Source organism: Pan troglodytes, chromosome 1, assembly GCF_028858775.2.
Source record: "Pan troglodytes isolate AG18354 chromosome 1, NHGRI_mPanTro3-v2.0_pri, whole genome shotgun sequence".
NCBI lineage: Eukaryota > Metazoa > Chordata > Mammalia > Primates > Hominidae > Pan > Pan troglodytes.
This window is the reverse complement of record NC_072398.2, coordinates 90,509,561-90,523,981: the sequence shown is the minus strand read 5'-3', so window position 1 is coordinate 90,523,981 and position 14,421 is coordinate 90,509,561. Positions and strand designations below refer to the sequence as shown.

The 14,421-nt window shown below is 35.6% G+C and overlaps 1 protein-coding gene and 1 long non-coding RNA gene across 3 annotated transcripts in view; one reads left to right on the top strand and one right to left on the bottom strand.

Annotated features, from left to right (window-relative positions):
* Positions 1 to 7,896, bottom strand: part of SPTA1 (spectrin alpha, erythrocytic 1) — a 75,473-nt gene extending 67,577 nt beyond the window's left edge. The window contains exons 1-6 of one of the 2 annotated variants that reach the window (XM_009435126.5): positions 7,833 to 7,896; positions 7,657 to 7,700; positions 6,270 to 6,509; positions 4,533 to 4,658; positions 2,687 to 2,827; positions 1,745 to 1,891 (exon numbers count right to left, since the gene is read on the bottom strand). In XM_009435126.5, the coding sequence (XP_009433401.4) occupies positions 1,745 to 1,891; positions 2,687 to 2,827; positions 4,533 to 4,658; positions 6,270 to 6,509; positions 7,657 to 7,680 (678 nt within the window). In that variant the 5' untranslated portion in view covers positions 7,681 to 7,700; positions 7,833 to 7,896. The other variant, XM_016929916.4, reaches the window with a different exon arrangement.
* On the top strand, positions 390 to 7,741 carry LOC134808719 (uncharacterized). The gene is made up of 3 exons (XR_010152200.1): positions 390 to 2,457; positions 5,108 to 5,182; positions 6,342 to 7,741. It is a non-coding gene; the product is annotated as an uncharacterized LOC134808719 (long non-coding RNA).
* Positions 7,897 to 14,421: the final 6,525 nt, after the last annotated feature.

Below are 14,421 nucleotides of genomic sequence, written 5' to 3'. Positions count from 1 at the left end.
GAGATCTCCTTGAAATCCTGGAAACCAAGGAAAAGAAGAGGAAATTCCTTTTATGAAATATGACTTAATTTTCTCAAAGACTAGTGCTGTGGGTCTTAACTTTTTTGTGGTCCTCACACCTTTGAGAATCCAATAAAAGCTATTTTTCTCTTCCCAGAATTATAGACACGTGCTTTCACGTATGATTTTGAATAAAATTTCAGACATTTTTGCAAACCATCCAAAGTAGTGAGATCTGTGAATACTAGATTAAGCTGGAAGCATCAGTCTATTTTGATACTTTGCAATTTTGAGGCATTCCCATATGCCTAAGTCTCCTTACTCTTCCTGTCCCTGTTTCTCTCCATTTTCATTCCCATTCCCAAGTCTCTCCAGACAGAATTTTCTACATTCTCCTTCTCAAGTACATGGTTCTTTCTATTACAGCAGTGTAGGCCCCACTCGAGAGCACAGAATATAACCTAGCTGTGTTGGATTTATTCTTTCTATGATAGATTGGAAAAAATGGCATGCTATTTTGCTGCTCATCCCTTCAAAAGGTAGAGTATGTTTCCTCAAGTCTTGGATCTTGGATGGTCTTTAACTTGCTTACTGATGAAAAGTAGCAGAAGTAATTTTCTATGAGTTCCAGCACCTAGGCCTCAAGAAAACTTTCATTTTCTATTCTCACACTCTTGTAACACTGGTATGTAAGAAGCATGGTCTACTGCATGATGAGAGGTCACCCAGAGATCTCCTCAATCCTCCCAAATCATCCTCACCAGGGCCCCAGACATGGGATTGAGGCCACCTTAGATCCTTCACCCCAGCTGAGCCACCTGATCACTTCAGACACATAAAAATGCCAGGTAAGATCAGGAAAACAGCCCAGCAGAGCAGCTCAATCATCTGACTCACAGAGTCATTAACAAGTAAGACGTTAAGTTTCTTGATTAGTTAGACAGTAATAGATAAATGAAAAACTTCCACAGCAAGAGAAAAGTGATGGAGGTAGAAAATTTAGAAACTACTGGAAATATGGCCTGAAAGAAAAATAGGAAAACATAGGTTATTTTTCCTACTCCAGCACTCATTCATTCTGAAGTCTTTTTATTAAGTCAGGAAAATCATTCTCACTATAGAGCTGCAATCATAATGAAACTATAAATGGAAAAGCAAAATATAGCCAACTGTTGGAGTTTATTTATTTTATATCTATATACTTACGTATACATGTAAACTTATATATATACACATCACAAACTTAAGTATTTTCTTAAGTAAATAGAAGTAAAACTGCTTCCTTTCCTTCCTCAATCCTCCGAAATAATCTTTTATAATGATATTACATATGCATATATATGTATAAATAATGATAGCTCAACATTATTTTATATGCTCTGCTACTTTATTTTTGTGTTTTTTCATGAAGAAAGAGTGCCCCATTAACATGAGTAATCAGTGTACTGCATGGTACAGGAGCTACTATAAATGGCAATAGCTTCACTGCCTATTGTGTATTTAATTTCTCCAAACACACAAAAACACACTCTCTCTTTCTCTCTCAACCCTCCATTTCAATAGACTTGTAAGGGGTGGGTCCAGAGGGGAGAGGAAACTGCTCAGAATATGTTACTCCAGGGACATGCCAACCTCTGTTTTCTCACAATGCCCCATCTCCTTCATATCCATCTACTAATGGCCAGAAGTTATTCTTAAAGATCAGAACCCTTTGCACGGAGTGAATATTTTTCTCCCACCTCACCTCAGCACACTCATTGGCATATTGGTTCACTTCAACAACTCTCCCTTCTTTAGCTACCAGCTCCACTTGGAAGTCTTCAAATTTCTTATGCAGAACTTCGGTGCGCTCCCAGTCTTCACCTAGCTCCACTGATGTCGCTATAGCCTCCTGTAGACACATAAGTTTATTGAGTTGCCAGCAAACATTTAGGAGTTTCTGTAGGTCAAAAACTCAAAACTCCTGCTTGCATTCCCAGGATAACTCAAATGGAGATACTGGGGGAGACTGGGAGAAGCTCTCCTGGGAAAGGCCAGCAGCAGAAGTATATTTGTTAAGGTAGCACCTTGGCACAAAGGAAAGTGCTCTTTCAGGCAGTTCTTTATCAAGTTTGTGGCATTACTGGCAAGAGATCCTGAAAGTACCCTTTTGTGTTTTGAAACATGAGGGATAAATTCATCCTGTTTCTACTCAATTCAACATACTCAGTATCTATGAAAGTATTTTGTTAGGCATTTGCTTATCTAAATCTTTAGTCCTATTAAATTGTTCCTTAAGTATTTAGAAAAATAAAACCCTCCATCTTTATAGGCACTGAGACACAAAGGATTAGAGAAAGAGCTGTCAATACTCTCAGCCAGACCCCAGAGTAAGAGCAAAAACATAGGAGAAGGAGTTAAAAATCATGGAAGTGGAAGAGGGATGAGCCTAATTATCTTTCAATGCATGGTCTTTGTGTAAGTCTTGCCTTTTTCGTATTCAGATCCATATGTTAAGACTTACTTCCATACAATGTTAACCTCCAGATACCCCTAAATTTTGGCCCCAATTTCCTCTTGTTCCAAAGAACAAAGGCCAGGAACAGACATCCTGATTTCCTTGTGAGTAGTCTCCGGTAATTTGCTATGGGGTACCTGGGACAGAGGAGTGGGAGGCCCTCTGTGATTGCTGTTTTAAGTTCGATACCTTGTCTCCAATCCATTCTAAGATGTCAGCACACTCCTGTACATACTGCTGGAACTTCAGGGCCCGCAGCAACAGGGCACCCTTCTCCAGGGTCAGCTCTAACAGCAGGTCCCACAGGCGGCGTAGCTCCTCTATGTGGGCCTTTAGGAAAGAGGGGCAGAACCACTTAGCCACAGACACTGGGAGCAGGGAAACACTCAGAGACTTGTGCAGAAAGAGACCTGGTTAAAAATTCTTCTCTCAGTTACTCATGCATTAGTTGCTCAACAAATATTTAAAAGAGGAAATAGGATAGATATATGGAAATAGCTAATAAGCCAAGCCAAATGTGATCTTATGTAAGAGAACAATTTGTAAAAATGCTTTGCAGTTTTAAAGGATGGAATAATTACAAACAATAAGATGGGAAGGAGGAAGAAAGCATGGAAAAGTGTTCATTTGAACTGAGCCTTACAGAGCAGAAAGATTTTTGACAGGTCAATAATAAGTGTAGCATGTTCTAAGAAGAGCAAACAGCAATAGCAAAGGCGTAGGAGAAACTTAGCATGAATTGTCTGCCAGAAAGTGTGAGAGCTATAATTTTTATAAGTTATAAGGAAATCATTGGCACCAAAACAATAACAGTGTTTTGGGACTATACAGTTTGAGACTCTACAGAGGGCTTTGAATGCCAGATTAACTCAGAACATTATGTATTACCTGTCTTATATAACTGAAATTGCCACCTATGTCATATCTTCAAGAATCTTATATTTTTCAACTACTCCATTGCTCTGGGTAGCATGTGGACCACATATGTCTTTAAACCCTGCAATGGTACCATTTGCTATCGCCCCAGTGATTCTGACAGAAATGAAGATATTTCAAACATTTCTCAAATATTATAATTAATGTAGATGCTGGTTACATGCAAAACTGCGCATAATACAAAAGTTAGTTATACTTTATACAAATAAACAAGTTTTGAAATTTTCCTTTTATGGATTCTTCTTTAAAATAAGATTCTATTCTGTCTAAAATCTGTGTTCCTTGACCATATTTTGATGACAGAATGGGCTAGAATTTTTATGCTATCTATAGAAAGGCCAGACCCAGTTTTAAGATATATAATGCAAATTTGTTTTGACAATTTAAAAAATACATAAACAGTAAAAAGTTCACTCACACACAAAAAAACTGAATTGACAATATTAGCACAAACATTTGGAAGAGTTCGTATATTAAGTCCAAAAATAGCTGTTACATTAATAATAGGTTACAGAGTATGAATGCTTATTGAAATAGTGATGATCTTCAGTTCTAGATGTTCAGAGAAAATTTTCTGAATACATGACATTTAGGAGTTTTTAGAAGTAATAAGAAGGGACAGTTTGGAGAGGTGCAATAGTAGTCATAGGGTATGGTGTATGAAAAGAAAGAGGCATCATAGACAAAGGAAAAATATTTTGGAAAACAGTCAAATGAGAGAGCATTCCTTGTTTGGAGAAGTTAAGAGACAAGGACATTGAGGGTAGAGGAAATAATTAGAAAGAACATTGGAAAAAAACTAATTGATCTGGATAATGTGGAACAGGTTTAAGTGGGCTTGATCTTGAGCCAAATTATCCTGCACTGTTGTAGGAGGAATTTTATGCCATTTAATGACAGCTTTAATATTACAGCTCTCTTCACCCCAAGAAACACAAAGATATCCCATCATTTTTTCTGCCTCAACCCCCGGGAAAGATAAGAGGCAGGAGTCCCGGGTACAAGCCAGCCACCTCAAGGTTTATATCTCATATAATCAATTAAAACCCTGATAACATAATCAATAATTGGAAACTTCTTCAAGGGCCCATACATATACCTTCGTTTCTTCGTGGGCAGAATGACCCATAGTAAATCGTTCTTCCCTTGTTTTTTCCAGTTCAGACATGAGTCTTGATTTTGTTTGCACCTCTGCTTCAAGGGATTGATGCTTCTGATATTTCCCCTAAAGTTTAGAAATCAGAGTTTTTGGCTAATGAAGCACAGTCTTCATGGGAAATGTTCACTCTATGTAGAGCCACCAAACACAGGTTCTCAAAGGGTCCCAGACTCAGTTAGAGGCCATAAAGAGTATTTTCCTGTCCCCACTGGCTTTAGGAAGTTTTCAGTAAATACTGTCCTGAGCTATGCTGAGCCTTATGATCTATGCCGAGCCTTATTTTAAAGGCTCAATAGACTGCCATAGGAATAAAAGAGTGTAACACACAGTGTCCTTCCTCATCAGAAAAGAGGAATAACTGATTTTTTTTGGAAGTAGAGCACAATAAGAAAGATGATAGTTATAATAATGGTTTTTTTTAAAAAATTGAGAGTTTTTTTTTGCATGCTGTGCCTGTTCTTGTAATCTATAAATTGATCCATTCAATATAGCACATTATTTTTCTCTTGTTCTAGGTGTTTCCTGTCCAACATCAATTGCTTCTGATTATGACAACACCACATGCTATAATTTTAGGTGAACAGAAAGGGGTAGGTGCTTTCACCAAATTTCTTCTACTGAAACCTCTCTTTTGAAGTTAAGAGCCATGAATAGCAATTTAGGGGAAAAAAAAAAAACTCTGGTTAACTCATCTTTCTGAGAAGAGTAGAGAACAGATATCACATGCTATAATTTTAGGTGATCAGAAACGGGTAGGAGCTTTCACCAAACTTCTACTGAAACCTCTCATTAGAACTTGAGACCCATGAATAACATTTTAGGAAAAACTTAAGAGCCATGAATAGCAATTGAGTTAACCAGGTTAACTAAATTGGATTTTAGTTAACCTGGGTAACTCTTATCTTTCTGAGAAGAGTGGAGAACAGTTGCTTCAGAAGCATTGATGACTCTTCACCCTATTTCCCTTCTTAATGTCCCAAAATATCAAAAATCACATGATTTGTCAGAAATTTCTTGAATTTGCAGTTGCTGTTTTGCCTGTAGATCAATTTCAGATGAGTATTGTAACCATCAAATTCTATATAGAATAAATCTCCTTTGCAAATAACACCCCAATGTTTATGAAGTTGAAGACATGGACTATTTAGAGGCAGAATTACTGTTTCTAACAGACAGTCTAATTTTTCCATTACATCAGTCCCACTACAGTTAACCAGATATACACTTACATTACCATAATATTTGTGCTGGATCTGAAAAAAAATTGATGTAATTTTTTACTTTTGGCATTGATGAATGCTTCACCATGAAAATACGTAAAGTATCCTATGCCCTTATCAATAAGCAATATCCTTGGTTAATGATTTAAAAATGTATATTCTGAATGGAAGTTCATTGTAAGAAACAGTTCTGTGCTTTCAATAACTGAAAAACTGCCGCTTTTTGTTTGATTCTTATTTTCTCAGTCTCACCTCTCCAACTTCATAAGGGAAAATGCACTTTTAGATTTTCTATTAATTTATTTCTTTAACTTCCCACTCCACTGACTTATTTTTGTTTCTAAATGGAATCTAATTGTACCCACACATACCCATTAACATTAACATAAAGAAAAACCTATTTCCTTCTCTAGAGATCTTAGGGTCTGCTCTGAGGCAATCAAGAGAACTGAGTGACCTGTATATTAGTTGGGTCTTCATAGCTCTTATCGGTTAAAATATTGACTTTCTCCATGATCCACTTCCCCAGATCATCTGCATCTCGCTTGAAAACTTGTAAGTGATAGGAATCCTCAAGCTTCTGACCCCTCTCAGCGACCCGCTCCTTGAAACTTTGATACCGAGTCAACACTTCCTGACGCCTCTCCTGGATCTCTTCTGCTGTTTCCAAAACCTTTGGCCCACTGCTCTCCACAACCTGCAAGTTAAAAAGATTCTGTTAATTGCTAGTTCTCAAATATTTAACGTGTTGCCCCGCTTATATGTGTCAAGGTGTTTACTCATGTTGGACCTATATTCAGATATCCTGAAGTCTGTAGGGACTATTGTCAGAAGAGCTGTAGTATATTTACGTAATTTTTAACCAGACATAGCTACTGTTTAGGTTAAAGATTCTTGATTATCCAGAAGAGTCTCCTCACTTTTTACATAAATTTGTGCTAGCATTTAAGTTCTATAGATAGAATTATATTGAACTGATCATGGAGCAAGTTTAAATTAGCAAAATCACATAATTTCAGATAGATAAAAAGAAATATAATGTTATTGCTTTCAAGGGCTAAAAAGGTGTTGAGAAGTGCTTATTATTTTTAACTTTATTTAATAAATAATTAAGAATGGCTTGCAATTAGTTTAGTTAATGATATATGCAACAGTTTGAAAATTTTGTTTTCTTCATACTTAAAAATAAATCTCATATATTTACTCTTTACTTGCTATACTCACAAACACTATAAATCAAAAGTTCAGCTATCTTCTGCCCAATTATCACAAATTTCAAATTATTAGCATGTCTGCAATTGATTTTTGAAATATAAAACCTTTTACTCTAAAACAATATATAAGTATCCTTTTCCCAGAGAGGGAGCCAACCTGTTTGTGACAATATCCAGCAAAATCACCGTAGGGTTCACCTTCATTCATTTGGATATGGATACCATTTTCCCTAGCTTACCTCAGCCAAAATGTTTAATATAGAGTTTAAATTTTAATCTCCCATTATTCCTCCTAAGTATAATTGCTACTCTGTGAATTGCCATTACTGGCATGGCTATAGAATTAGATCATTCCGTGGAGACTCACGTTGTTACTAGGTGTTATTTTGCTTCAAGCTCCCTACTTATTCTCTCTGGGAACCGACTTAAGCCATTACTGGGTCTTGGTGCTGCACAGACATAAGCTCAAGGTTATTGTTCACAAAAAATAGTTAAAATTAAAATTATCTACTTGTTAAAAGCCAAAATAATTTTTAATATTCCTGGGAAAGATAGTATAGAAAGTTTAAAGGAAACATCTTTCCTAATAATATTAGTGACAAATTGCATGGAAGAGAAATATGTACTCACGGTTTCCTTTGGAAATTGCTCCATTTTTCCTAAAGGTTTAGAACCTGGCAAGATAAAATGTGTCAGAGAGAGAGAGAGAGAGAGAGAGAGAGAGAGAAATAATTCAAATGGAACTGTCCAGTCGAATTCAAATAGAAATATAGAAACGTTAAGTATGTGGGGGAAAAAAAAAAAACCTCTTTCTTGGTCCTAGAATCCCATCAGCCATACACAATCGACATTATCTTTAGAAGACATACTCAGCTGAGGCAACTGCTAAGTTTTACAGATACTGGGTGACACAGCAGTTTTGGGAGGCTCTGGCTTTCAAAGTTACTCAATAAGACTTAAAAAATGAAAGTAAGGTTTTTGGATGAAAACTTAGAAAAAAAACCCATATATTTCTAGGAAATATAGCTCAACAACTTCATCCAACTCAACTGCAGATTTTTCACAGTCTTTAAGTCAACGAATTATCCTGGCTTTTTCTAGAGAGTCTTTCACAAAATAAGATTTTATTCCTAACCTCGACAATTTGGTCTTTAAAAATCTGATTTAGTTGTACTCTTAATCATTTAAATGGAAGGAACAAAAAAAGTTATATGATGTGTTCATTAATATTTTGTAAAACAAAAATTAGGATACCTTATTTGACAAACCAATGATGTCACAAAAAAGTTGAAAATATGGCTGACTTCTGATATATATGGTATAAATCATCCTACTGTATGTATTAATTTTAATGGAGAACAAAAGGAGGTAGACTTTTTCCATAGGCATAGTTATTTTAGACTAACTTACAAAAATGAAACAAACAAGCAAAAAGAAAATAGTGGGATGCTCTTAGACCTTTCTACAAGCCAGTGGGGCTATCCATGCCAAACTTCATTCCAGTGTAAATGCAGCTTGAATAATCTAACTTCCATGATCTACAAGAGAAGATTTTGATTCTACATTTGTGGTTTCCCCTGTTCTTGGATCTCACATAGAAAAACTGAGAGTCCTTTACATTCTCTTCTTGAAAGTCTGGATTACTTTACTTTTCCATATAGTTTCATTATATTCAAGTCAAATTTAGTAGTGAAGGCAGGAACATAATTTTAGAGACTGCACTATAACACATGCACTGAGGAACATTTGTCTGAAGTTGGGATAAGGAGAGGAAATTATTTTAAGAGAAAAGAACCAATGTCTATGAAATATTTATATATTAACATGATCAATTTACATTAATTTCTAATCTTTAAAAATTCTGTGAGGCAGGTATTATCATACCCATCTTTATATGAGAAAACAGTCCCTAAAAAACAAAGTTTCATTCTATGGTGATTTGGTTTGAAAGTATTTAAATAGTCAAATCCATATCAATATGACTATCATGGCACTCTGCTGCTTATTTTTTTAGTCAATCTTCTCTTAGTCCATCAACATTATTTGTTCAGTTTCCCTGTTCCAGAATCATCTTAGCAAGAATGCCAAACATGTGATAACCTTGTGACCAAAGAAATAGTATGGCCTGTTGTGAATAGTGCCACAATATACATATGTGTGCATGTGTTTTTATAGTAGAATGATTTATAATCCTTTGGGTATATACCCAGTAATGGGATTGCTGGGTCAAATGGTATTTATGGTTCTAGATCCTTGAGGAATTGCCACACTGTCTTCCACAATGGTTGAACTAACTTACACTCCCACCAACTGTGTAAAAGCATTCCTATTTCTCCACATTGTCTCCAGCATCTGCTGTTTCCTGACTTTTTAATGATCGCCATTCTAACTGGCATGAGATGGTATCTCATTGTGGTTTTGATTTGCATTTCTCTAATGACCAGTTATGATGAGCTTTTTTTCATATGTTTGCTGGCTGCATAAATATCTTCTTTTGAGATGTGTCTATTCATATCCTTTGCTCACTTTTTGATGGGGTCATTTGTTTTTTTCCTGTAAATTTGTTTAAGTTCCTTGTAGATTCTGGATATTAGCTCTTTGGAACCAACCTGAATGCCTATCAATGAAAGACTGGATAAAGAAAATGTGGTACCTATACACCATGGAATACTATGCAGCCATAAAAAAGGATGAGTTCCTGTCCTTTGCAGGGATATGGATGAAGCTGAAAACCATCATTCTCCACAAACTATCATAAGGACAGAAAACCAAACACCACATGTTTTCACTCATAAGTGGGAGTTGAACAATGAGAACACATGGACACAGAGAGGGAAACATCACACCCTGAAGCCTGTTGCAGGGGTGGTGGGCTAGGGGAGGGATAGCATTAGGAGAAATATCTAATGTAGATGACGGGTTGATGGGTGCAGCAAACCACCATGGCATGTGTATACCTATGTAACAAACCTGCATGTTCTTCATATGTGTCCTAGAACTAAAGTATAATCATCACAATAAAAAGAAAGTAAAAATGCTTACTAATTCTATAATGTTTATTTAAAAAAAAAAGAAATAGCATGGCCCAATCAGCAGAACTGATCATAAGGAAATAAAAGTGTCTTTTCAACATATGTGTTGGAAAAACTGCATATTCATATAAAAAAATGAAATTGGACCCTTATGTTATGTACAAAAATCAACTCAAATGGGATTAAAGACTTAAATTACAACCTGAAACTGTAAAACTCCCGGAAAAAAAAACACAAGGAAAAAGCTTTATGACTTTTATCATATATAATAAGAATTATATATTTAGTATTTTATACAGTTTTAAAAGGATGGAGATAATTTGGAGGGCTGTTGTATCTGGCCATGGTTATCACCTCAGGGAGGGTTTGTACTTTACATAGTAGTTTAATCAGCACTGAACAGCTTGCCTCAGCCGCTGCTCAGGCATCAGAGCAAAGTGATCTGTTTGGTCTTGCCAAGTACTTCTTGGATACGGTACCAGAAACAAATGCAACAAAAGCAAAAACAGACAAATTGGACTTCATCAAACTAAACATCTTCTGCACAACAAAGAAAACAATAAACAATAAAAAAAAGTTCTCTTATGGAATGGAAGAAAATATTTTCATACATCTAACAAGAGGTTAAAATCCAAAATATACAAGGAGCTTCTTCAAATCTATAACAAAAACGAAAATTAGAAAATGAGCAAAGGACTTGAACAGATGATTTTCCAAAGAAAACATACAATTGGCTAACAGGTATAAGAAAACGTGCTCAACATCACTAATTATCAGGGAAATGCAAATCAAAGTGATACTGAGATATTATCTCATATCTGTTAGGATGGCTACTCTCAAAGGAATAGAAAAATAAGTATTGCTGAAAATATGAAGAAGTTGGAACAATTGTACACTGTTGATAGAAATGTAAAATGGTGCAGCCACTGTGGAAAACAGTGTAGCATTGCCTAAAAATGAAAAATAGACCTATCATACAACCTAGCAGTCCCACTTCTGGGTATACAGCCAAAAGAATTAAAATCAGGATTGTAAGGAGGTATTTGCACTTTTGCACTTTTATGTTTATCGCAGCACTATTAACGAAAGTCAAGAAATGGAAACAATTGAAATGTCTATGACTGATGAAAGTGGCATGTACATACAATTGAAATAATTCAGTCATAATAACAAATGGAATCCTGTCACATATGACAACATGAGTGAATCTTGATGAAATTATACTAAGTGAAATAAGCCAGTCACAGAAGGACAAATACTGCATGATACTACTTATATGAAGTATATAAAATAGTCCAACTCATAGAAGCAGAGTAAATAGTGCTTGTCAGAGGCTGAGGGAAGGAAAAATAGGTATTAAGTAGGTATGAAGTTTTATCCATGAAAGATGATTGAATTCTAGAGCTGTGCTGTACAACACATCGTATAAGTGTTAACAATACAGTATTGTACACTTCAAAATGTGTTAAGAGGATAGATCTCACGTTAAGTTTCTCATCACATTAGAAAAAAAGTGTATAAGAATCATAGTGTTTTTTGTTTGTTTGGTTGGTTGGTTGGTTTTTTTTTTTTTTTTGAGATGGAGTCTCGCTCTTTGCCCAGGCTGGAGTTCAGTGGCACGATCCCACTTCACCGCAATCTCCGCCTCTCAGGTTCAAGTGATCCTCCTGACTCAGCCCCCCTAGTAGCTGGGATTACAGGCATGCACCACCATACCCGGCTAATTTTGTATTTTTAGTAGAGACAGGGTTTCATCATGTTGGCCAGGCTGGTTTCAAACTCCTGACCTCAGGTGATCCACCTGCCTCGGCCTCCCAAACTGCTGGAATTACAGGAGTGAGCCACCGCACCTGGCCAGAATCATAGTCTTTAGAGCAAAACTGCAATATGGAAGTACACAGGAGACATTCAGGGGAAAGTTTTGACACATAAAAACTGGTGAGTTCCTTGAGTTTTCCGTCATTGTAGACAGCAGAGATTCATGTAAAGTTTGCTCTGACAGTACTCTGGCTGCTGCTCTGGCATTTAGTGACTTAAAATTCAGTCCCATCCTGCACTCAAAGTCCCTTGAAACTAACATTGATTCTCCAGTCTCTAAGCATTGTTTATGATTATTAGTCCACATAACAAGGCATGTTGCTGAGATAGAAGAAAGGGCATGATGAAAAAGTCTTATACCTTGGTGGTTTAACACTTGGGCCTCTGACTTTCTTCTTCTACTTCTACAATCTCCCAATAATATTCATTGGCTCTGATCACATAGAGACCCTTATTTAAAAGGACTCAGAAAAAAAAATGGATGGCAAATACCATGGAAGTATAAAAGGAAGTACAGTCTATAAAACTGCATGCCCCAAATGCCCATCAATGATAGACTGGATAAAGAAAACGTGGCACATATATACCATGGAATACTATACAGCCATAAAAAAGAATGAGTTCATGTCCTTTGCAGGGATGTGGATGAAGCTAGGAATCATCATCCTTAGCAAACTAAAAGAAACAGAAAACCAAACACTGCATGTTCTCACTCACAAGTAGGAGTTGAACAAAGAGAACACATGGACACAGGAAGGGAAACATCACACACTGGGGCCAGTCATGGGGTGAGGGGCAAGGGGAGGGAGTGCATTAGGACAAATACCTAATGCACGCGGGGCTTAAAACCTAGATGATGGGTTGATAGGTGCAGCAAACCACCGTGGCACATGTATTCCTATGTAACAAACCTGCATGTTCCGCTCATGTATCCCATAACTTAAAGTAAAATAAATAAAATAAAATGAATAAAAACTGCATGCTATGCTATATACATTGGTGCTGAGAGTTTACAGGAGACACTAGGGTTTGTTACAGACAGATTATTTAAAGAAAAATTGGAAAAGAGTTCTATTTTTTATTAGAGAATTATGAACTTGAGTAATAAGTAAATTTTCAAATAAAGTTAAGGGGTAAATAATCTTAGAGGACCTGAAGTGAAGTTAAAATGAATACAGTTATCTGCAAAAACAAACAGACAAACAAAAAAAACTTTATTTTTTGAATTGTATTATCTAAATGCTCTGGCCCATTTAGAAGTCAAAAATTAGAGAGATTTTAAAATGAGAATTATATATTTAGATATATTTTACACCACTTTACAAGGGCAGGAATAATTTGGAGGGCTGCTGTATTTGGCCATGGTTATCACCTCTGGGAGGGTCTGTACTTTACATGACAGTTTAATCAGCACTGAACAGCTTGCCTCAGCCTCTGTTTAGGCATCAGAGCAAAGTGATCTGTTTGATCTTCTCCTAGACTCAGAAACTTTAAGAGATGCTTTATATCCAAAAATTCTAAAGTCTTCTTAACTGGAATCAATAAAATCCATACCTATTTTCTGTGGATCTTTTGGAGTTCAGCTTTTTCTGCTGATTACCAATAAAGACAAATATTTTAACTTAAATGTAAAACTATTTTTTCTCATAAAATTTGTATTATTTTAAATTTTTACTTTGTGTTTCTCCAGAAATAGTTTTTATTTTAAAATTCCTCCAATTTTGACTTATAAATGAGTTAGAACAGTAGATAATGTCATTCAAAAAATTTTACAAGGCCTTTTGCAGTTTACTGTAGCCACCTTCATTTATCACTTTAGGGCTTCTAAGGTTATTTGTCCCTTGACTCTTTGCTTACAGAACTGCAAACTTGAGCAATGTATAAGTTATCAGATGTATATATTGCTCATTTATAATTCTCTAATCAATGAAATAGAACTCTTTTCTTTTCCTATCTTGATCATCTCTCACTTTCTTATTTATTTTATTATCTTTCTGTTGACTTATTTGGTTTTACTGCTTTGAGTAAGAAAAACCCTAAAACCATGGTTTTCTTTAATGCAATTAACTATGTAATTGAAATTGGAAGACAGCTTAGGCCAACAGAACATACACTGATTTAAATTCTGGTTCTAGCATTTAATGATCAGATGATTATTGGAAATTTACTTAAAATATATTAAGCATATAATAAGTACAGTAATGACTAATCCCTATTCCAGAAAATCATTATATGGCTCAATTTAGGTGGCAGACTAAAAAGCATTTGCATGTAAGTCTACATAGTAAAATAATTATTATTGTAAACTGATTTGAATAATGTCAACCACATATATTTAAGCCTTTAAATTTATATATTTCATTCCGAATCATTCAATTTTGAAAACCAGAATGTAAAGGACAGGGATTTGATATGGGATAATTTCTCATAAAGCTAAGTACTTATCTCTTAAAGAATAATTTTGCAACGTATCATTAGCATATCTTGCATAAAATTGCTTCATGCTCCTGTCCACTAATAATTATCACTGATTACAGCAACCCCG